This window comes from Pelophylax lessonae, assembly GCF_965119305.1.
Source record: "Pelophylax lessonae genome assembly, chromosome: 1".
Classification (NCBI taxonomy): domain Eukaryota; kingdom Metazoa; phylum Chordata; class Amphibia; order Anura; family Ranidae; genus Pelophylax; species Pelophylax lessonae.
In genome coordinates, this window is record NC_138768.1 from 694,879,151 (window position 1) to 694,903,498 (window position 24,348).

At 42.8% G+C, this 24,348-nt stretch overlaps 1 protein-coding gene across 5 annotated transcripts in view; it reads right to left on the reverse strand.

Moving 5' to 3' along the window:
• The window catches only part of NEK1 (NIMA related kinase 1), a 334,451-nt gene that overhangs the window by 102,401 nt on the left and 207,702 nt on the right, over window positions 1-24,348 (reverse strand). For all 5 annotated transcript variants that reach the window (XM_082243984.1, XM_082243982.1, XM_082243981.1 and 2 more), the window contains 2 exons: window positions 4,454-4,633; window positions 2,714-2,779 (listed from right to left, as the gene is read on the reverse strand). In XM_082243984.1, coding sequence (XP_082100110.1) covers window positions 2,714-2,779; window positions 4,454-4,633 — 246 coding nt within the window. The remainder of the gene's footprint in view (window positions 1-2,713; window positions 2,780-4,453; window positions 4,634-24,348) is intronic.

Here is a 24,348-nt window from a genome sequence, read left to right on the forward strand (position 1 = left end):
TAGAGGAATGCAGAGGAATTCAAACCCAGCAACACCATGGACGCCATATCTTTTAATATGTCCCGGGCACAGGAAGCGGAAACTGAGGTAGAGGAGGAGCTTCGGCACCTCTGGCATCTCCCGGACTAGGGTAAAATGGCCACCGTGACATCGGGCTACACAAACCTGGTCACCAGCCGGAGACCAGCCAGACCAAGGGAAAATGGCCGCCATGATGTCATTGGACTTCAAGATGGCCGCCCGCAGCTAGAGATGCTGAAGCACGCTGCCAAGATCTTCCCTGTGCCCTCTGCAATGCTGCGCCCTCTGCAAGGGGACTGCCCCTAAAAGTATTGTAGTCTACAGATAGGACACACCTTAGGGGAGACTCCACTGCGCACTCTGCACCGATCTCTGCACTAGAACCCCCTGCACTAAACCCAGTTAGGGCATGCACCTAGGGGTCTCCCACAATGGTACCCCTCTAGACTACCAGGGCAGGACACACACTATCCCAGAACCGTTATAGAGAGAGAATAGCGGGGGGAGACCCCAGGGTCTTCTGCTGCATCCTCTGCCCTGGGACCTCCACCAGACTTTAGGTCTAGATAAGGGGGAAAGGGAGTGGGAGAAGCCCAGGTCACCAAGTGATTTTAGGATGGGAGGAGGAAACCTGCAGGCAGGTTTGACCGTCCCTTGAGGTTACCCACGTCAACCCCAAAAAAAAAACAGGCAAAAGGGGAGAGGGGGGACTGTGGTGCGGGTAACAATCCAGACAGAATCCTTGCCACTGAAGTAGGGTAGCTGTCGACCAAGGGACTTCTGCAAAAAAGACCCACGCCCAGTTGCATGCGACCCTGCGAGACGTTCTCTGACATAGCCTCTGTCCTTGAGGCTATGTCACAGCCGGCCTAGCGCCTAGCTGTGGTCTGCACGCGCTCGCTGGCTGGGGGGGGGGGGGGGTGACGACAACTGGATATAGATTATCCAGCCTGTCGCCCAGCCCAGCAGTTAATTGTAGATCTCCCAAGTGAAAATACAAAAAAGATATAAGGAAGGAGAAAAAATGACAAGGACCAGAGATCCCAGCCAGGAGCCTTGGTCCTTACTCCTGACTAGACATAATGAAACTGATTACCTAGAGCAGATTGGGGTTATATACCAGCTGAGGACAGTCCATGGGCATAGCCAGGTGTTTTTTGTTCTGCCTAGTCCTACTACTGGAGGAGACAATATAACCCAGTAGTTATGGTTTATAGAGCGCTGTGTCAGTCGATGAACGAAAGAGAAATTAAGCTTTCAAGGAAATTATATTAGCTTAATAAGTGTCCAGTTGTTCGCGGTTTAAACAGGACAATACATTTGGTTTGCGGTCAATTACTGGTATCCAATCATATGAATCTATTGGCTACTTGAACCCCCTAGATCAGACAGTGAATCGGATTTCCTGATGATGCTATACAACGAACTGCATTGTTGCCCGAACACTGTCTGAGCTTCCGGAGTTTCCAGAGACATCACTTCCTACACTCACTTGGAACGCAGCCGGCCGCGACCTTGGAGTGCAAGGGGAAGGGTGAGCTCCTCATCTGGCCTCACGGAGGGGGGTGCAATTTCAGTCTTATTGTTCCAACTGGTGCCAGTCTGGGCACATTACTTTTGCAGCGCTTTTTTTGATGTAGGCCCTTACAATTAAACAAAGTTGCACCATTATCTGTCTCTGTCTCTTGCTTCCATATTGACCCTGGTGATTGAGAGGAGAGAGAGCATTTGGAATCCCAGATATTTTAAAAAGCTGTTTAGGTCCCAGTGACCAGGGACTTTCTAGTGAGCATTAGTGTGAACTGATTCACGAGGTGGAATGGGCATTAAGAAGTGATTCTTCAGGTACGGTGTTAGTGTTTGGGATAGATCCATCATTTCTTTATTGTTTATGGACTGTTACATTTGTCTGGAATTATTTATCCATCTGATTTCAAGAGTTTGTTTACTCATCATATTTATGCACTTGAGCACTTTTTGTATTTTTAGTTTGCACATTTTATTATTTATTATGCATCCATGTTATTAGTATGTCTTGTGCATGAATTAACATGTTTATTGATTTTAGGCACTTTGACACCTTAAGATGCACATGTGGGTAATAGTGTATTTGTTTTTACATCTTATGACCCTTTGGTTTTAATTGAGTTTAGCATGAACGTCATCTAATTTTTATTTAAACTTTTATATTTAAATTTGTTTTTCGAGTATATACACATTTTTAGATGCACATATAATTAACAGCGCCTTACTTTTCTATTTATTTAATAATTTAATGTGTTACTAAATTTTAAGGGGCAGCAGTTAAAATAGTTTTTTTTTAGCACTGTTGGGATTAGGCGCCTTCACACATTAAAAACAATTTCTGTCCATACCATTTTATTTGTGTATTTAAAAATTTTATGTTGAATCAAGAATCTGATTTTTAGTAAATTTGAGATAAATAATAATGGGTGGCCACTGACTTTTGTCAGTTTCAAGCTTCTTACTTTTTTTTTTGCGTATGTAAGGGTAACAAATTTGGCCACGGTTTTATGTATTTCACTCGAGCTATATACACCCAAAGGATACAATGCCAAGGTGCTGTTTAGAGAGAGCTCACTGTCTTCAGGATTGCTTTAATAATTACTAAAATAAATTAGTTTCAAGGACATTAAAATGACAGTAGTAAAGAAAAAGGAGGAACGCTAACCTGGATTGAGGTTTCTGGTTTTTTGGAGTCTTCGGTGGTATCCCTGATTTCTGTGTCTTCTTTAAACTTTCATTAGAATAAAGAGGAAAGAAATATATTTCAGCAGAAACCACACCTAAACATGTTTTCTAGTGTTTTCCTGCATTCAGCATAAACTCGGTTTATAAAAAAATTTATTTATCTCATCTCTGCATCTATATTCAATAAAAACTGTTTTGCACAGGTAACCTTGACAGGTTTTCAGTATTTAGGAAAAGGTGAGTCTTCACAGTCTTCATTTACACGTATGCTTCAATTTAGAAATTCTAGCATAACAGGGTCTGGAGATGTAAAATCTCCGGAAATGCTGAAGCCATGGGAAAAAAAAAGAAAATTCAGTGTGGAGTTGTTTTACAAATTGAAAGTGATTTTGTTACACTTGGAAAGCGAAATAGTGTATTTAAAAGTATTATGCTTGAAATAAAATGTATAGCTTATTCAGTAAATAAACTGCTAATAAAATAAAATGCTTTTAACATTTTTGTTACAAATGGAATATCCAAGACTGTATAGTAAGAACATTTCACCTATACATGAGAACTGATAACTTAACCCCCCCCCCCCCTTTATCTTCATATTATGAAAGCTTCCTGCCAATGTGCATTTCAGTAATTGACAATGCTGATCCAAGAGCTTAAACAATTTTCTCCCGATTTTCAGGTGTCATTTTCTCTATAAATGAAAGTATTGTTTATTTCTGTGGTCTGTAACACTCCCTTACTTGAAGATGCTGCTGGGGAAGAAACACTGTGATAATCCAGAAGCAGCAGCATGAGTGTTTCTGGAATGAAAACTCTGGAGGGAAAAGCTACTCACACTTTCATTCTATCCCTCATCATTTCTTTCCATAAAGTATTTTTAATGTTTATGGGGCACCTCTTGCACGCCAGGATGTGTTTTGTCATCCTTGTAGCATTTGGAAAAGAACACTTCTCACAATATTTGTACATTGCAGCTTTGCTCTCAGCAGCAATTGCACTATGAAAATATTTCCAAATTATAGAGGTTGGTCTCACCATTTTACTGAGAGGAGGAAAGGAAAAACAAACTTACTGACCAGACTATAGGTAAAAATGATGTTGTGATAGTGGAAAACATTAATATAACTTATAATGTGTCAGACAAATTCATCCTGTTACCTGTCAATTAAGGCTTGAGAGGACAGAAACCATTATCTACTGTATTCCAAGCATCACCCAACTGTAGGCTCTACAAGATGAAGCCCACAAGCAAACTAAATTGGAGCCTTTTCCCTGCAGTGCCCCCTAGTGGCAGAAATGCACATTTCTCTTGTTTGAAAACTGCATGAGACGTGTACTTGCATTGTATTTCAGGATTTGCTTGTCTTCAGCTGAGAACTTACAATAAGAAGACTTTACATAAAGTCTCAGAAATCTTTCATATAGGTCTTCATGTTACATAGTTCTGTTGCATGTTCATTGCATAGATATATTATTTATCATTGCAAAAGCACATATTCCACACTTGCATTTTTTCCCATTTTTTCTAGAAAAAAAAAAACTGCTGTAAAAATAAATAAATGTAGGAAAAAAAAGTATTTTTTCTAAATTTCTCTTTTTTTTTTCCTAGGCCTTCACATCTTCAATAGGGTCCCCTTAAAAATGAGGGTTTGAGAATAGGATATATTAAAGCTGTATATATGTAAAATGATCTGAATTCAAATTAAATTGTTAAACTTACAGCTCCCACATTCTTCAATGCAGAGGTCATAGAGATTGCTGGTGCACTAGGTTTTATTTGAGACTGGCCTCTGACTGGGGAACCTCCAACATCTCCGTGGACTGCATGGATGGGAGAGCCTGGAGCTGCTCCACCTGCATTAGAAGGCACATTAGGATTCTTGAACCCACGAGCTGCCAACTGCAAATTAAGAAAACAAAGAAATGAAATCATAATCACCGATTCAATATCCAATTTGTTACAGCCAAGCAGATATTAAAACATTATCAAAAGGCAACTGGGTCAAAAAATAGGACTTTTGTATACGCTGTAAAATCCTTTTCTTGGGAGCCCACTGAGGGACACAGGAAGTCTTAAAATGTTTAGGTTGTGCTACCAAAAAAAGAAGTAGGGCTGTTAAGGAGTACAACAGCTCCTACTACCAGCTTGCCTCAGGTTTGTAGCAAAGCAGTATCACGAGCATAATCCTAAGCCCCAAGACTCTCATGCAGAAGCAGAGAGTTGGATGGCTTGAAGACTGAAGTCTAAGGCCTCATGCACACTGGACGCTATCAAAACGCCAGTGGAAAGCTGTAGCTGTACGAGTTTTCCCGATTTTTTGCAGCAGCTTTTAGCTTTTTTCAGCTGTAGAGTTTTTTTTTTTTTAGCAAAACCATACTCCCACAAAAAGCTTATGGCTAAAAAAAAAAAAACTTTGCTAAACGCCAAACAGCTGTGCTTTTCAGCTTTTATCAGAGTTCAAGCGTTTTTACAGCTGAAAAACTCCTCTCAAAACCCACTAGTTCTGGGATTTTTTTCCAGCCAGAAAAACGCCCCTGCCAAAAACGGCTGATAACAGCCTATGTGTGCATGGACACATAGGATTACATGCTAGGGATTTTATTGGCTGTAGAAAAAAAAATGTCTGACACCAAAAACAGCAGCTGTCAAAACTTTCAGTGTGCATGAGGCCTAAAGCTGGGTACACACAGTCTGAAAATGAGCTAGTTCCTGCCGTACATCGGTCTGTCCGACAGAAGCTGGTCTAACAACCAACTTTTGTCAAAGGGATATGCTGGGTTATTGGGTTATACTGCCCCCTACTCCATTCTAAACTTCTACACCCACACAAAGCAGTTCAGCGCCTTAAGTTCCAGGATTAGACGCACCTTGCCTTCTTTACTCAAACCTGTTTAGTTTCCAGGAAAAACCCTTAAAACGTTTCAAAGTCGGAGTCCGTTTGCGGCAGGGTGGCTCTCCTGCACAAACCAACCTAGACCTAAGTCGACGGGCGCGGGAAGCTAGGGGGCGAGCTCGGCAGCAGGGAAGCCGATGCACGGGTCAGGCAGCTCCGATTGCCGCCTGACACCTAAGATTGCTCCCCGCTGAGAGAGAAGGACGGTCGGCTGTTGTAAACACAGCCAACCGTTCTTCTCCCTGAAATGATCACAGAGCGCATGTGATCCTTCTATATAGGATCACATGCCTCTATGGTCATTTCACAAGCCATGCCCCCCACAGTTAGAATCACTCCCCTAGGCTCACATTTAACCCATTGATCACCCATAGGGTCAGTGTCATAACAGTAACAGTGCATATTTTTAGCATTGATTACTGTAGTAATGTCACTGGTACCCCCAAAAGTGTCAAAAATGTCTGTTAGGGGTCCGAGCTGTCTGCCGCAATGTCGCAGTCCCGCCAAAAAAAAAAAAACCACAAGAAAAATTACATAAATCTTTTACGTAGTTAGTAGATGCGATAACTTTTGCGCAAACCAATCAAAATACGCTTATTGCGATTTTTTTACCAAAAATATGTAGCAGAAAACAAATTGGCCTAAAAATGTTAAAAAATTTAGATTTTTTAATTTTTTTTGAGAATGTCATAGCTGAATGTGAAAAATAGTTTTTTTTTTTTTTTTTCTTCAAAAATTTTTTTGTTAATAGCGCAAAAAATAAAAATTTGCACAGGTGATCAAATACCACCAAAAGAAAGCTATATTTGTGGGAAAAAAAGGACATCAATTTTATTTGAGTACAGCGTCGCACGACCACGCAATTGTCCGTTAAAATAACGCAGTGCAGAATCGCAAAATAGGGCCTGGTCATTAAGGGGGCAAATCCTTCTGGGACTTAAGCGGTTAATTAGGTCATCCAGGGTAGCTCCAAACAGGCAATCTCCTTGAAAGGGAAAATCAGTCAAGGCCTTTTTAGAAGACCTGCAGCCTTAGAGAGAGGATCAGGTCAGGAGATGTGCTCTAAAGACTATGAGTCACCAGGGGGACCCCACAAAATGTGTAAAACACTGCAAAGGGAAAACCCCCACAGCACTGGAAGAACCACCCGGTCGCAGGGCTCCACTGTCATGGCTGCCACTATTTTCAATGGCAAACCAGCGCAAAATGGCCGCCGGCCTACACAAACATGACTGCCGTGCATAGAAACACACAGGCTACGGAAAAATGGTGGCCTTGCATGGCACCACAAGGCCTTCGGGGATCCAAGATGGATCCCTAGGCTACAAGGACCGGCCCAGACAGGACCGGGGGTCCTGGCAGGAACCCCAACTAGGTACAACCCCTCCCTGCACAGCCTATCGTCCGGTCACAGGCGATGAACCCCACAGCCCCCATTGCCAGCCTTACGCCCTGCCCCCACCCCAGGATGTATACCAGACCACCCATACAGCCCCCACATATGTAGAGGGGGGTGGGGGACAGATAAAAGGGGGGTGCCTAATGGGAAGGAGGGGAACCCGGGGGTCCGACTCTCCCAAAAAGAGGCCCACATCCACCCCAAAACCCTCCAGGGGGAGAGGGATGGACAGCTACTCACCATACCAGGAACCAGGTAAGCACCGCTTCAGATAGAACCTCTGGCCATCGAAATGGGGGCCGCCAGCCAGGAGGAACGCTGCAACTCGGGCCAAGACTCGTCGCATGTGATCTCGTGAGGCATTTAACTCGAAGGCCAGCCCCCATCCGGTGGGGCTATGTCGTGGCTGACCTAGCACAGAGCTGAGGTCTGTGCATGCTCGCTGACCAGACTGGGTTGACCACTGGATCTAGATTATCCAGCCCATCGCCAAGTCCGGCAGTTGAGTGTAGATCTCACAGGAAAAACTAGGAGAAAAAAGTTCCATTTCAAAGAAAAAAAAAAAAATTGCCAGAACCAGAGATCCTAGCAAGGAACTAGGTCCTAACTCCTGACTATGCAGAAAAAACAAAATTACCTATAGCAGAGAGAGGGATTATACCCCCCTGGGACTGACCATAGGTGTAGCCTTCTTTCTGCCTAGTATCCTACTCCTGTAGGGGGCAGTATAACCAAATGGTTATGAAGATCAGGAGCTGTGTCTGTCAATGAACGAAAGAGAAATATTATATTTATTATATATATATATATATATATATATATATATATATATATATATATATATAATATAATATAATTTCTCTTTCGTTCATTGAGGGTCACTTAGAAATGTCCTTATTTTTAAAAGAAAAGCACTGTTTTTTTCAGTGAAGATAACAATCAGAAATACAGTCTACACATTGTTAATGTGGTAAATGACAATTTTAGCTGGAAATGGCTGATTTTTAATAGAATATCTACATAGGTGTACAGACGCCCATTTCCAGCAATCATCACTCCTGTGTTTTAATGGTACATTGTGTTAGCTAATCGTGTTAAAAGGCTAATTGATTATTACAAAACCCTTGTGCGATTATGTTAGCACAGCTGAAAACTGTTGTGCTGATTAGAGAAGCTAAAAAACAGGCCTTTCTTTGAGCTAGTTGAGTATCTGGAGCATCACCATTTGTGGGTTCGATAATACTCTCAAAATGACCAGAAAAAGAGAACGCGACAGTCTATTCTTGTTCTGAGAAATGAAGGCTATTCCATGCGAGAAATTGCCAAGAAACCGATGATTTCCTACAACGGTGTGTACCTTCAGAGAACAGCACAAATGGGCTCTAACCAGAATAGAAAGAGAAGTGGGAGGTCCCAATGCACAACTAAGCAAGAGGACAAGTACATTAGAGTCTTTAGTTTGAAAAATAGACACCTCACATGTCCTCAACTGGCAGCTTCATGAAATGGTACCTGCAAAACACCAGTCTCAACGTCCACAGTGAAGTGGAGACTCCAGGATGCTGGCCTTCTAGGCAGAGTGGCAAAGAAAAAGCCATATCGGAGACTGGCCAATAAAAGGAAAAGATTTGGATGGGCAAAAGAACACAGTCATTGGACAGAGGAAGATCGGAAAAAAGTGTTCTGGACAGACTAATCCAAGTTTGAGATGTTTGGATCTTACAGAAGAACATTTGTGAGAATAAGAACAAGTGAACAGATGCTGGAGGAGTGCACGCCATCTGTCAAGCATGGTGGAGGTAATGTGATGGTCTGGGGCTGCTTTGGTGTTGGTAAAGTGGGAAATTTGTACAAGGTAAAAGGGATTTTGAATAAGGAAGGCTATCACTCCATTTTGCAATGCCATGCCATACCCTGTAGACAGCGCTTGATTGGAGCCAATTTCCTCCTACAACAGGGCAATGACCCAAAGCACATCTCCAAACTATGCAAGCACTACTTAGGGAAGAAGCAGTCAGCTGGTATTCTGTCTGTAATGGAGTGGCCAGCGCAGTCACCAGATCTTAACCCTATTGAGTTGTTGTGGGAGCAGCTTGAGCGTATGGTACGTAAGAAGTGCCCATCAAGCCAATCCAACTTGCGGGAGGTGCTTCAGGAAGGGTGAGGTGAAATTTCTTCAGATTACCTCAACAAATTGACAGCTAGAATGCCAAAGGTCTGCCAGGCTGTAATTGCTGCAAATGGCAAATTCTTTGATAAAAGCAAAGTTTGAGGGACAAAATTATTATTTCAAATAAACATCATTATTTTTACTAACCTCGTCAATATCTTAATTTTCTTTTCATTTTGCAACTCATTTGATGAATAAAAGTGTGAGTTTTCATGGAAAACATGAAATTGTCTGGGTGTCCCCAAACTTTTGAATGGTGATATATATATATTCAATTTTTTTTAGCATTAAAAACGTGCATAAAGCAGTATTTTGCAAATGCATTTAGACATGTTCATGTGTGTCACGCGTCTGGGCGTGCCTTCATGAATGAACGTTTAAGTGTTAAAAGCGGCTACCACTTTTCACTTTCTACCTCTAAGTGCTGCTGCCTCTAAAGGCCTGCACATGCTTATGTATGCAATGACACAAAGGCCAACAGAGGGGCATTTAAAAGGGGTTTTTGACATCCAGTGTGCATAAGCCCCACAGCTTATATGAGATTTTTGCAGGTCTCAATGTAGTTTATATCTAGGTAAAGATGTAATCAGGGCTGTCACCAAACCCAGCTACCTGGAACACACACTGCTCAATGCTTTGTGTTAGCAAAGTGCAACTTCCTGCTGGCACAATGCGGAATGTAAAAATTTCCCTCTGCACTTTTCCAACACGCCCATTTGACATCCCATAACATTAAAAATAAAAAGCAGTAGCTTCTTCATTAAATCAGCTAAATGTTAAGACTGGTAGACACCTCTAGAATACATTGAAGAAGCGGTGTATTGAAGTATAAATTATACTACTAAGACTTAAATTGGCTGACTTAAATTGGGCACCAACAGCAGATTTGCAGCTGTGATGCGACAACCCAAAAAAAAAAAAAAAAAACAACATTCAGTTTCTAGTCTTTAAATCAGACCTGCAAGGCCTAGAACGTTTTTCAGTGGAAAATCTATTTTTTATTTGTAAAATGGACAATAATACAATTGACTGATAGCAACAAAGGGAATATACCTGTTGCTCAGCTCCTTTTAGCGAGAATATTGTGTTTTATCAGGCGCAGAGTCTTTCAAGATAGTCAAGGTGATTCTGCATTTGTCGACAATTTCTATATTTTAAAAGCATAAACCAAAAGAACAAAACATGATAGTATTGAAGCTTACTAGTCTTTACATGTGATGGCTGCATTAATTTTCTTTTTTCTTCAAAATTTTGCTTTAACTCTAAGGGCTCTTTCACACGGCCGCTCCGTGTGAGAGCTCCGCTGCGGGACTTTTTTTTTTTTTTTCACGTTTGTGTCATGCGCTCCGTATGTCCGCATATCATCCCATCCGTTTGCGGATGATATGCGGACATAATGTAAGTCTATGGGGATTGCGGATGTCAGCGGATGACACCGCTGACATCCGATTTTCCTTCCTTTCCATTTTTTGAACGGAGGAAAAATAGGGTTCTGTTCCGTTCCAAAAAACGGAACAGAACTGAAAGGAGGAAAATCGGATGTCAGCGGATGGTATTCCGCTGACATCCGCAATGCCATAGACTTACATTATGTCCGCAAATCATCCGCAAAAAAATAGGATGATTTGCGGACACACGGAGCGGCCGTGTGAAAGAGCCCTTACAAGGTAAACCTACCATTAACTTGATTCTTGTCCTAGGGTGACAACCGTAGTATGTAGCATTGTCACACTAGCACTGGGAGTATGTCAGGGCTACATAACACTGTCATGATTTACATTAAACCGCTCTCTCTTCTCCATAACAGAGGGACGTTTTTGTAGTCCACAGAGATAGCAGGGAAAAATGCTAAATAATTATAGTCCAGAGGCAGAGAGTACAGGAAGTTATCTCACAAAGTTTCTAGCTGGATTAACAGCTACTGCATTTTAGTACTTGTTGAAAATTTATAGAATAAATCATATTTAATGGTAAATTTCCCAGACCAAAGGGGAGCAAATAACAGAAACCTAATGTTAAGCCTCATACACACGATAAGAATATCGGATGAACGATCGTACAACTGTTGGAATCAATGGTGGAGAAGGATCTGTGAGATTTGGCAGATAATAATAGCGTGCAATGCCAAGCTGCAGTTTCCAAAGCGAACAAAGTCCCTTCTTGTATTGAGAGCAGCGTGGACAGTAGAGAGAGAGATCATTTTGCCCCTGTACAAATCCTTAGTAAGACCTCATCTGGAACATGCAGTTCTGTTTTGGGCACCAATTCTCAAAAGTATTTCTAGGAACTGGAGAAAGTAAAGGAGAAGAGCAACCAAACCGATAAGAGGCATGGAGGAGCTCAGCTATGAGGATAGATTAGAGGAACTGAATTTATTCTCTCTTGAGAAGAGGAGATTAAGGGGGGATATGATCAACATGTATAAATACATAAGGGGTCCATATAGGGAACTTGGTGTTGAGTTATTCAGTTTAAGGTCATCACAGAGGACAAGGGGGCATTCTTTACGTCTGAAGGAAAAGAGATTTCTTCTCCAAATACAGAAATGTTTCTTCACAGTAAAAGCTGTGAAAATGTGGAATAGACTCCCTCCAGATCTGGTTCTGGCCAGCTCAGCACATTATAATGGTATGGATATCAGCGCTGCTCCTTTGTGCCAAGAATGCAAATCAATAAAGTGACAAGTGCAGATGACTGTATTAAAATTGGTGATGGATGTGTTCTTTGATTGTGGGTTTAAAGGTATCCCTCCAATATTCCTATTATGCGTAATACAATGTTAATAAATGAATGATGCCCAGTGGGAGGGGCGAAACTCGTAAAGCGAGAAACGCCTGACATCACTACCTGTTGTTGAAACGCACTACCGGTTGTTGGGCGGTGCTTTCTACAAGCTTGTTGTGGCTTGCGGTTCATATTTGATATGCAAGTGGACCTGTTTTTACATAAAACTACAATATATGGAGATTTTTCATTTTCATGCTTATTCGGTACGGAGAGGCATATGGATTAGCACTCGGCATTGCATTCATTTAAGATAGGATATCAACATCCGATAACACTAGGAAAATAGGAATACTTACCACCCCCATCCATGCTTGGATACAATTTAAGGCCCATCCATCTATTTGTTCTGGTGAGTGGGGACACAGGAGGTGAGCACAGACTATACACCATAGTCTGGATTACAGCACCAGCACTATTTTATCAACTAATTCACCAGCACGCTTTCCTCATTTGGAATTTCAACGACTATTTTTCACTCAGCACTTTACATATATTCACTTATTTATTTGATGTTATTGCTTATTCATTTATTAGTATTGTATTTCACATGGAATTTCAAGGACTACTTATCACTTAGCACTTTTTGCAAATATTTATTTTATATGATGGGTTTAGTTGCTTATGTATTTATTCATTTATTAGCATTGTATTACGCATCCTAGAGATATTGGAGGGATACCTTTATACGCACAATCAAAGAACACATCCATCGCCAATTTTAATAGTCATCTGCACTTGTCACTTTATTCACATTCTTGGCACAAAGCAGCAGCGCTGATATCCATACCATCCACCTTTGCTATCAGCAGCAGCCCAAAATTGATATTTTTTTTTCACATGTGGTATACAGCAATTTTCTCCAATCTTATTCCTTTTTATCCATTTATTCAACTACAGTACGTCACTTTTAGAGACACACACTTATCATTTGTAGCACATATAAATTTTGGTTCATCACACTTTTATTTATTCCTAAGCGCAGCTATACTCCCGTCTTCAGCTCAGTACATTGCTTTAAAAAAGGCCAGGATTCTTTCCTAAATGTACAGAATATAACTGGGAACTAACATTTATAGACTACGTTGATCCAGGGAATATCCGATTGCCTCTCGGGGGATAAGGAAGGAATTTTTTTCCCCTGCTGTAGCAAAAAGATAACGCTGAGGACAGTACAGTGTTCAGACAAGGAAACTTAATGCAGCAAACGAAGGACACATTATGCTTACTTTCCTTTGACATAGGAAGATGTCCAGCAGTGCCATCAGCACAGAACTAGCGGAAATGAGTGGGACCCAGGTACACCCATTTATTGTCCATAGAAGCCTGGCCAGAAGTGGTCTTCATGGAAGAATTGCGGGCAAAACCCATACCTCCGACGTGGAAACAAGGCAAGGCGAAGCAACTATGCACGAAAATGGAAGAATTGGGGAGCGGAAAAATGGCAGCAATTGCTCCATGATGAGTCAAAGCTGAAATATTTGGCTATAGCAGTAGGGCAGTTTGTTCGCCGAAGAGCTGGACAGCGGTACAATAATGAGTGTCTGCGGGCAACAGTGAAGCATTGTGAAGGTTCCTTGCAGGTTTGGGGCTGCATTTCTGCAAATGGAGTTGGAGATTTGGTCAGGATCAATGATGTCCTGTCCTCAATGCTGATAAATACAGGTAGATACTTACCAATCATGCCATACCCATCAGGGAGGAGAGTTGTTGGCCCCAAATGTATTCAGCAGCAGGACAACGACCCCAAACATACAGCCAATGTCATTAAGGCCTACAGTATCATCTGAAGAACAAGGAGTCTTGGAAGTTATGGGTTGGCCCTCACAGAGCCCTGATCTTAACATCGAATCTGAGTGGGATTACATGAGGAGGCAGCCTACATCCACAGAAGATCTGTGGTTAGTTCTCCAAGATGTTTGGAACAATCCACCTGCTGAGCTCCTACAGAAACTGTGGGCAAGTGTACTTTGAAGCATTGCTGCTCCTTTGAAAGCAAAAAGGGTGGTCACATCAACTGTATATTTATTTATTTATTTATTAATTTTCACCTGGACGCAACTATAAATTACTGCCTACAAACATTATGTTAATTTACCTTCTATTCTGGACCAAAGTATCTGCTTTATTCTAAAAATCCTGTTTACCAAACTCAATTAATCCAGCAAAAATTGACATACAAAAGTAAGTTAATCAGGGCAGCAACTTGTCCCCCCTTCTGTCACAGTCCTCTTAGACCCCAAATGCCTTCATCAGATGTATTGATGAGGCTGGGTTCATATATACGAATTCGATGCAGCATTTTCCCGCATCCAATTCGCATGACATGTGAGTGTAACCAGGTTCTCAAAGGATCTGGTTCACACATGTCCAGGGCAGCCATGGAGTGGATTGCAAATGGGTCCTGCGCATGTTTGTGTCCGATTCAGGTTCAAATTCAGGCAAAAATTCACCTCTCGAGTCGGACATTGACTCCAGGTGAGAAATCATCCCATTGGAATATTCAGTTCTGCCCCCGACTAAAGCCATTACAAGGGGGGTGAAGGGGGTTCAAGAGGAGAAAGTCTTGGCGATGAAACATGAAGAGGAAGTGACATCAGAAACCAAAACCAGGAATAGAGGGTCTTCCATGTTTGTTTTACCTATATGCTCATAAAAATGTAATTTTATAAAAAAAAAAAGTGGTTTACTGGTTATTACACTACGAGGCTACTTTGTTTATAACCTTCCCTGGAGATATTTCAATGCTACCTGGGCAACAGGAAGATGGGTCCAAGGAGGAGAAAGATTAAAGAGGAAGTGACACCAAAACTGGGAGTAGAGGGTCTTCCATGTTTGTTTTACCTATATGCTCATAAAAATGTAATTTTATAAAAAAAAAAGTGGTTTACTGGTTATTACACTACGAGGCTACTTTGTTTATAACCTTCCCTGGAGATATTTCAATGCTACCTGGGCAACAGGAAGATTGGTCCAAGGAGGAGAAAGATTAATATGGAATGCTTGCCTAAACCCTATGCAGTACATGAGTCACTACATTTGATGAGAGTCCATTCCTGTGGGAGGGGGGACACAGCGGTGGATTTTGATGGTGATGTTATATATGCACTAGTGGTGTTCAAGTGTATTGGTTGCATACTTTTTTTTTTTAACACAAGTTTTTATCCAGTTTTAAGTGTACAAAGAGTAGAAAATACTAAAGAGTAGAAAGTGTATAAAGCCATGCATCAGCATTCCAAATACAGGCGCAAGTAAGAAGTGCCATACATGACCTTTAAAGCAGTAGTCATGTTGCACACTTTTTAAATATATGAGCACAATTCTACACTTTATCTTTGCAGCGATTGAGACTATTACTCTATGGTTGTTTTCAATGTTTTTGGCTCACTTTCCTCTCTTGGGGGATTATTGGGATGAGGAGAATGAAGAAGAGGGAGAGTGACGTCTGGTGGCTAAAAATATTGTGGAGGGTCTAATTATTCAGTGAGCGTTCACTTTTACCATTGTTTTCACTGAAGTGAAGTGTATAGTGAAGATACAAGTATTTCACACTAAGTTTGGATATTTGGGATTGTTTATTGGTTTTTGATATACTCGAAGGTCCTGTTCACACCTGAGCGTTTTTTCAGCTCGTAAAGCGCTCACCCTGGAAGTCTCAAAATGCCCAACAAGCAAATTCCCATTCATTTCAATGGCCCCTGTTCACATATGAGTGTTTGGTTGCCTGAAGAAAAACGCCTGAAGCTCAAAAAAAAGTACATGAGGTTCTTTTATGGCAGATTACAGGCGTTTTTGTTAGATGTCAATGCCTGCCCCAGAAAAAAACCCTTGAAAAACACCTGAAAACAATACGCTCAGGTGTTAAAGGAGCCTAAGTGCTGGGAGTAGAATGTGTTTTAGACCCAATAAATTTGTTAGTTAACTCAAGTCAACTAGGAAACTTGCCCTTTACACAGAAGATGCAGGTTTGACATTGTTCCATGATCTTAAAAAGTATTTTAATTATCTTGTGCAAACATAGCTTTTTGGTATATGTGGCTGACTTAGGCAACATGCTTATTTCCAGGATCACAATAAAGAAGATGAGACTGCCAAAAACAAAGTTCCAACATGTCATATGAATTTTACGCCTACTGGTGGTGCGCCAAAGTACACTATATTACCAAAAGTATTGGGACGCCTGCCTTTACACATTAATTTATGGCATTCCAGTCATAGTCAATAGAGTTCAATGTTGAGTTGGCCCACCCTTTGCCGCTATAACTGCTTTAACTCTTCTGGAAAGGTAGTCCACAAAGTTTAGGAGTGTAACCATGGCAATGTTTGACCATTCTATCAGAAGTGCATTTGTGAGGTCAGGCTCTGATATGGACAAGAAGGCCGGGCTCGCAGTCTCGGCTCCAATTCATCCCAAAGGTGTTTTATTGGGTTGAGGTCAGGACTCTGTGCAAGCCAATCAAGTTCCTCCCCCCCAAACTTGCTCACCATGTCTTTGTGGACCTTGCTTTGTGCACTGGTGCGCATTAACAGAAAGCAGCCATCCCAAAAATGTTCCTAAAAAGTTGGGAGCATTAACCGCTTGCTGACTGCTCACAGTATATTTACTGCGGCAGTCAGCCCCTCACAGGCAGAGCGACGTAGGTCTACGTCGCTAGCCTGTGAGGCTCTGGGGAGCGAGCGCGCCCACGGAGGCGCGTTCCCGCTCCCGTGCGGTCACGGACCCCCGCGCGCGTGTGACCGGCGGACCCAATGTCCGCCGGTCACTCGGCGATCGTCGGAGGAGAGGGAGAAAGTCAGGCTGCTTGTGTAAACAAGCCACCTGTCATTCTCCTCGGGGTAAAAACACTGATCACACGGTTCTACTATGTAGAACCGTTGATCAGTGTCCCTACAGCTCAAGCCACAGCCAATCACAGTAAGAATCACGCCCCTAGGGACACACATAACCCCTCCCTCTCAAATAAAGTTAACCCCTTCACTACCAGTGTATTTTTACAGTAACAGTGCATATGCATAGCACTGATTACTGTAGAAATGTCACTGGTAACCCCAAAATTGTCAAAAATGTCAGTCAAGGGTCCAATCTGTCCACCGCAATGTCGCAGTACCGCAAAAAAAAAAAAAAAAAAAAAAAAAATCGCAGATCGCCACCATTACTCGTTAAAAAAAAAAAAACAACAAAAATGACAAAAATCTTTCCCTTTGTTAGTAAACGTGATAACTTTTGCGCAAACCAATAAAAATACGCTTTTTGCAATTTGTTTTACCAAACATAGGTAGCATAAAACAAATTGGCCGAAAATGTTAAAAAATTTTGATTTTTACATTTTTTTTGGGGGGAATTTCATATACAAAAATGTGAAAAATATTGTTATTTTTGCAAAATTTAAGCTCTTTTTTTGTTCAAAAAAAAATCGTGATCAAAAATGGCACAGGTGATCAAATACCACCAAAAGAAAGCTCTGTTTGTGGGTAAAAAAAGGAGTCAACTTCGTTTAGGTACAGCGTCGCACGACTGCGCAATTGTCCGTTAAAGTCACGCAGTGCCGAATCGCAAAATACCTCCTGGTCGTTTAGCAGCCAAATCCTCCGGGGCTTAAGTGGTTAAAGTGTCCAAAATGTTTTACTATGCTGAAGCTTTAAGCGTTCCCTTCACTGGAACTAATGGGCCAAGCCCAACCCCTGAAAAACAACCACACACCATAATACCCCCTCCACCAAATGATTTGGACCAGTGCACAAAGAAAGGTCTATAAAGACATGGATGAGCAAGATTGTGGTGGAGGAACTTGATTGTAGTCCCGACTCCAACCCAATAGAACACCTTTGGGATGAATTAGAGCAGAGACTGCGAACTAGGCCTTCTCATCCACATCAGTGCCTGACCTCACAAATGCGCTTCTGTAAGAATGGTCACACATTCCCATAGACACGCTCCTAAACCTTGTGGACAGCCAATTCAATATTGAACCCTATGGACTAAGACTCGGATGCCATTAAAGTTCACATGCGTGTAAAGGTAGGTGTCCCAATACTTTTGGTAATAGATTGTACTTTACGTAACTTTTTAATGCCAGACTATTATTAACACATGGTGAAAAGGGAGGTATCAGATGAAGAGTAAGTTTAAATGTGAAAAAAATATTGTCTTTAGTATAGACTAGAGTATGAGCTCCACAAACATTATACTGCTGATACAATAACCTTAGCAAACACTCCCTAGAAACAATCAGTTTATATTAAAGAGACTGAGAGATTAGATGTTTTCCACGGGTCAAGCCATCCCAGTGGACTAGAGACTAATCCAGGCTTTTAAAAAGTTGTCTTGACTTATGAATTGCAAGCATTAGACAAGAATGTGGGATTTAAACTTATGGCGTGATTACGTTCTAAAGCCACTCTAAATACCCACCTACGAAGCATAAAAATACATAATAAATGGATATTTAAGTACTATAGATGTAGTGTGATTCCCCCCAAGGAAAGATTTTGGATGTAAAAGTAATTTCTTCATTCAGACACCTTGGGGATCAATTCTAGCTCTGATTTGATGCATAAAAGTGCTGATTTACCAAATAAAATTGGGCTCAGGCAGGATAAAGCTTTATGAGCAGGTATGGAAAATGTTTAAATGAGACACAGCTAGCTGGCATTATCTGCCCTCACATCTGTGTTTTCACTATGCTCTATAAGACAATAAAAAAAGAGAAATTCTGCAGGGAAGTTCAATAACAGCACTGGTATTAAATGAATTGTATGGTTCCATGATCATGGAATATACTTGGCTGTGAAAGCATTTGTTCTTATACTAGGAAATATTCCGTCCATGTGTCCATCACCTTTCCAAACAGTACTTCACCATTTAAGAACTCAAGTCTGACATCTATGACATGCTATTGAGCTATTGAGAAAAAAAAAAAGAGTGGAAACGCTGAGTAAAAACGCTGTTTTCCTTCATGTGTAAATTTAGGTTGTACGTGCAAAGCATTAAAGAGTATTTTTTCTTAGTTCCACATGTCAAATAAACAGGGCCTGCACCTGGGGGACCACACAGGAGCTGCTCCCAACACTGTGCGGTGGCTACAATTAACCTTTCACAAAGAACAAAAAAACTGCTGGCTGCAGGTGATAAAATGTTTTTCAAATTGTCCGGGCTGGTGACAGTTACAAATGTATGCATCGTCCTGACACCCTTAGCAGGCTCATCCCACTTTACATACTTGTAATAGATGACATTCCAGACCCATATTTCACTAAAGTTAAAAAAAAAAAAAAAAACACATACCAAAACAGCCACCTGTATTTTTTATGGCTTTATAAGCAATGGAATATTTGCATAATTATAGTGCTGACATGACCAAATAAGCAATATCAAGAGAGATTGTAAGACGCAAAAGGCCAACATATCAGTAGCAGAAATTTTTCACCAATGATCAAAAGTCCATTTAACTTATACTGCAAAAATAGCAATCCAATCAATATTTTTTCAAGCCAAGTTTGATATGCGGCCCTCATAACAGTGGCAAGCAGACATCAAATTTTATGTATGCCTTCCTCACTAGTTAAGTTATTTTTATCACACATAAAAAGGAAAAATGTCCTGGTGGCAAGGGCTATTATTTGGATAGAACCAGAAATAGCTAGCAGGGTCATGAATTTTCATCAGCACAACTAGCCCATCATTATTCTGCACAGTCACACGCACAAAAAGATAGATCAGGGAAACAATTTGACTTCAAGAACCACACATCACAAAAGATGCCTTTTTCCTCATCTCTGTGCTCTGCAAAGGAAAGGTAGACAGACAAGTTTATATTCGCAACCCAGAAATAATTTAAAATGGCACTGTGTACTGCACCATCACCAATTGCAAAGCATCCACTTAGCAGGGGACTTGCAGCTTAAAAAGAAATTCATTTTTCCTTATTAATGCACAGAAGGGGCCTTTCCTCTGCTCCAACATACTGCATTAGTAAGTACGGTATGTATTTAATATTTATATAGTACAGAAATTGAATGCGGTTGTAAAGGCAGACGGTTTTGTACCTTACTTTATTCTACGCAGTAAGGTAACAAAATCTTCTGCATGCAGCTCTCCCCACAGACCCCCTTTCTGGAGTTTCACTTCTGAAAGAAACACCTGGGCTGAGGCCGAGTCCGGGGTCAGGCCCAGGTAGTCCAATTTGGTGGACGGGACCAGAGCAGATTTTTTGAAATTCCATTTCCATCCAAACGCTTTCAAGGTTCACACAGAAATGTCCAGATTGAATTTTAAGGTACGCGGAGAATCTGCTCGCAGATAGAGGTTGTCCAGGTATCCCAGTACTGCAATCCATTTATGTCGTAGCAATGCTAACACCCGAGGAGCCGAGGAGAAACCAAAGGGTAATGCCACGAGTTGATAGGGCTCCTCGCCCACAGCAAAGCGAAGGAAACACTGATGCCCGACATATTGGTATATGAAGGTAAGAGTCCTTGATATCTATGGAGACCAGAAAATCCCCTTGATGAAGGCATGCCACTACCGTGCGAATAGACTCCATCCAAAATTTCTGAACCCGCACAAAGCGGTTCAAGGCCTTAAGGTCCAGGATTGGACGGACCTTGCCTTCCTTCCTGGGAACAATAAATGGGTTTGAATAAAACCCCTGAAGCATTCTGATTCTGGAACTGGTACAATGACCACTTGTGAGAGCAGATCTAGTACTGCTCCAAGAAGAACTCGCAGGCGATCTGGGGTAAATTGCAGGTTGGAAGGAAAGAGCCTCGTTGGAGGTAAGGACCGAAACTCGATCTTGTAACCGGACCGAATCAACTCGTGGACCCATTTGTCTTGAATCAAGGAGGTCCACGGATCCAGAAAGAAGTGAAGACATCCCCAGGTGAGGGGGCCTCTTCAGGCAGAAGTGGGCTTGTCTGATCCAGAGGAACACGCTCTCGGCTTACCAGGGCATGCTTCTTGAAACCTCCTGTGGGGTTTCGGGCGGATTTTGATCCCATGTCCTGAGATCCTGAGGGACGAAAGGGCCGCTTATGGGTCGAGAAGAAAGGGCCACATTTGCGATAAGACTTTACTCTTGTTAGTACTCTTACCTCCTGTAAGATCCTTAATGATCTCCTCCATGGAAGCTCAGAACAGGCGATCTCCTACAAAGGGGAGATCAGTCAGTACCTTCTTGAAAGCCTGATCCGCAGACCAATATTTCAGCCAAATCATGCGGCGAAGGGTCACAGCCATCACCGACACCCTGCAGGCTAAGGGGGGGCCATATCCAGAGAGGCATCACAGATATACGGCAACCCCTGGGCCAACTGGTTAGGCAGCCCTGCCTGGTCAGGAGGCGGCTTCCAAATCCTGGCACAGAAGCTTTGCCCATTCCGTTAAGGTCTGAGAAACCAAGGTTATGCCAAACACCGACCTTAGAATGGAACTGGCTATGGTAAAAAGGTATCGAACCAGAGATTCAGCTCTCTTGTCAAAAAGGTTCTTAAAGGACGGAGAGTCCTTCCTCCACTGGGAGAAGGGTTGCTTTATTTAACCTAGAAACCTGAGAGTCCACCACAGGTGGTACTGTCGGTTTCTTAAACAGGGACTCTTCAAAAGGATACCTTCTAGCAAAACGCTTAGGTACCCCGACAGTGCGTTTTGGGGAACCCCACTGACTTACAATGTTGTCAAAATAGACGGAAAGGGAAATACCTTTGTCCCCTTTGATACGCAGAGGGTACCAAAATGTACTGGCGCAGCCGACGCAGCAGTAGCTGTGTTATTCAATTTCAAAGTTTCCCGCACTGATACAATTAGTGCATCCACTGGCGCCATTTCATGCGCGGCTGTAGTGGAAGAGGAATCATCCGCGCTCAGGGTGCGTGGACGCAGACCGAATAGGGTGACTCGCGTCCGTGGCGGACAAAACAACCTCAGAATCCGAGGAGACAGAGGATGCAGGTGAGAGCGGGGGACGCTTTTTGCTCATCCTATTTTGGAGGGCCATATCTACCTTGGACACTAGTGACTGGAGGACCGCCGTCATCGCAGACAAAGCGAACTGGGACCTAGAGGGCCCCGCAGCCTCAGAGGGGTCAGGTGTTGACACATGCTCCAGGGACTCCATGGATTAACCTGGAGACCGCCAACAAGAAATAGGAAAATTGCTGTTAAAAGTTACCCCCACTGCTGCACCAGTGGCACCACCGGTCCCAGTGCACCAACCTACCACTATCGCCGAAAGAGGGAGCCATTTTGCACCCATAGGGACTCCCCACCTACTCAGAGATAAGAGAGAAGTAGAAAGTTCAGGAACTGACACTAGAGGCCCACCGCCAATTCACCGCTCCATAGGCTTTAAAAACATGGCCGCTGGTGATATCAATGGGAAACTACAAGAAAATGTCCGCCGGACTGCACAAACATGTCAGCTGAGATATACAGCAGCTATCCAGGGCAAAATGGTGGCTCTCGGGACCCACAGGGACACTTGGGTAGCAAGGAGGGGCCCTAGCAGAAGCCCCCACAAGGACCATTCCTACCGAAAAACGCGTTTTGAGCAGCCTGACCCCCCCCCCCACCCCAGCCCCCAGGACCTACTCAACACCCCCCACACATACCTTACAGGCATTTACACCCCAGGGGGGGATAGGTGTGGGTAAATGGGGGTGGTCAGCAGAGGGACCGTGATGGTGAGGGGGGAGAGCTATGTGGGAAGGAAGGACACTTGGGAGTTCAACCAACCCAGGGAGGGGTGCATATCCACCCTGAAAAAAAAACACCAAAGGGGAGGGGGGACTACTCACCACACCTTGGAACCGAGCTGCACCACTCCAGGCAGACTACCGCACCATCTTGGAATGGGGGTGCTGTGGGCCAGAAGCACACTGTCGTTACCAGGGCTATGCATCCTCCCGAGGCGTTTACTCGCCGGCCAGCCCCGGTCCAGTGGGGCTAAGTCACGGCCGACCTAGCGTGGCGCTAAGGTCAGGTCGCGCTCCCTTGCCAGACTGGGGAGACCGTAAGGATCTAGGCTATGCAGTCTGTCGCCCAGTCCAGCAGTTTATCGTAGTTCTCACAGGAACAGAAAATATTAAAAGAAGCAGAAGTGTCCTACTCCTGTATGGGGCAGCATAACCCAAGGGTCAAGAAGATATGGAGCTGAGTCTGTCAATGAACAAAAGAGAAATGGGATTTTTGACTAACCGTAAAATTCATTTTGATGTTTATTGACGGACACAGCTCCTGATCTTCCTAACCATTGGGTTATACTGACCCCTAAAGGAGTAGGACACTAGGCAGGAAAAAAGCCTGGCTAAGCCTATGGGCTTATATTCCCTCTCTTTGGTATAGGTACTCAGTTTTGTTTCAAGCAGTGTCAGAAGCATTACAACTCTACAGAGGGGTGGGTGCTGTGTCCATCAATGGACATCAGAGAAATTGATCTTACGGTAAGTCAAAAATCCCATTTTCTCTTTCGCTCATTGACGGAAATAGCTCCTGATCTTCTTAACTATTAGGACGTCCCAAATCAGTGTTTAGCATGAGGAGTGGCAACAGCGAAAAAGAAATTCCCAAGGCTAACTATAGACAACCAGGTAAACAGGAGCTCAACCAAAACAGCTGGAGCTCAGCTGAAAAAAAAAAAATTCAATACACCCTCAAAGAGGAACAGGTCTGCAGATGCCAACACATCCACTTTATAGAACTTTGTGAAAGTGTGCCCATCCGTAAGCGCAAATAGGGAGTCTAATTTCCTAAAAGACTCTGTAGCTGCCAGGTACACCCTAGTCGCCCGGACCACATCCAAGGCATGCAAAGAAATTTCCTTTGGATTTTTTGGCCCTGGACACAGGGAAGGCAACACGATGTCTTCATTCAAATGGAAATCAGAGACAACTTGAGGAAGGAACGACGGACGGAGGCGAAGAATCACTATATCACTGTAAACCACCAAGTAAGGTGAACGACAGGGTAACACCAATTCCAACCCCCTGTGTGCGCAGAGGTGAAAGCCTCAAAAAAGGGCACTTTCTGGGACATCGTAAGCAGGGGACTCTCCCGAAGATTCTCAAAAGGAGGCTTCTGGAGGACAGAGCACCCAATTGAGGTCCCAAGGCGGCAACAGAGACCACACTGGAGGGGTCAAGAGCCTAACTCCCTGAAGAAAAGTACACACAAAGGAGGAGTAAGTGGCCAAGGGCTGTTGAAAGAAGACGGCTAAGGCCGACATCTGACCCTCGATAGTACTCAAGACCAGTTTCTGCTCAGCCCCCCGTTGAAGGAAGGTCAAGATCTGAGCCACTGAAAAAAAGAGCGAGGATGAACCCCAAGAGACTCCCACCACGCAATGCATGTCTTCCATACACAATGGTAGATT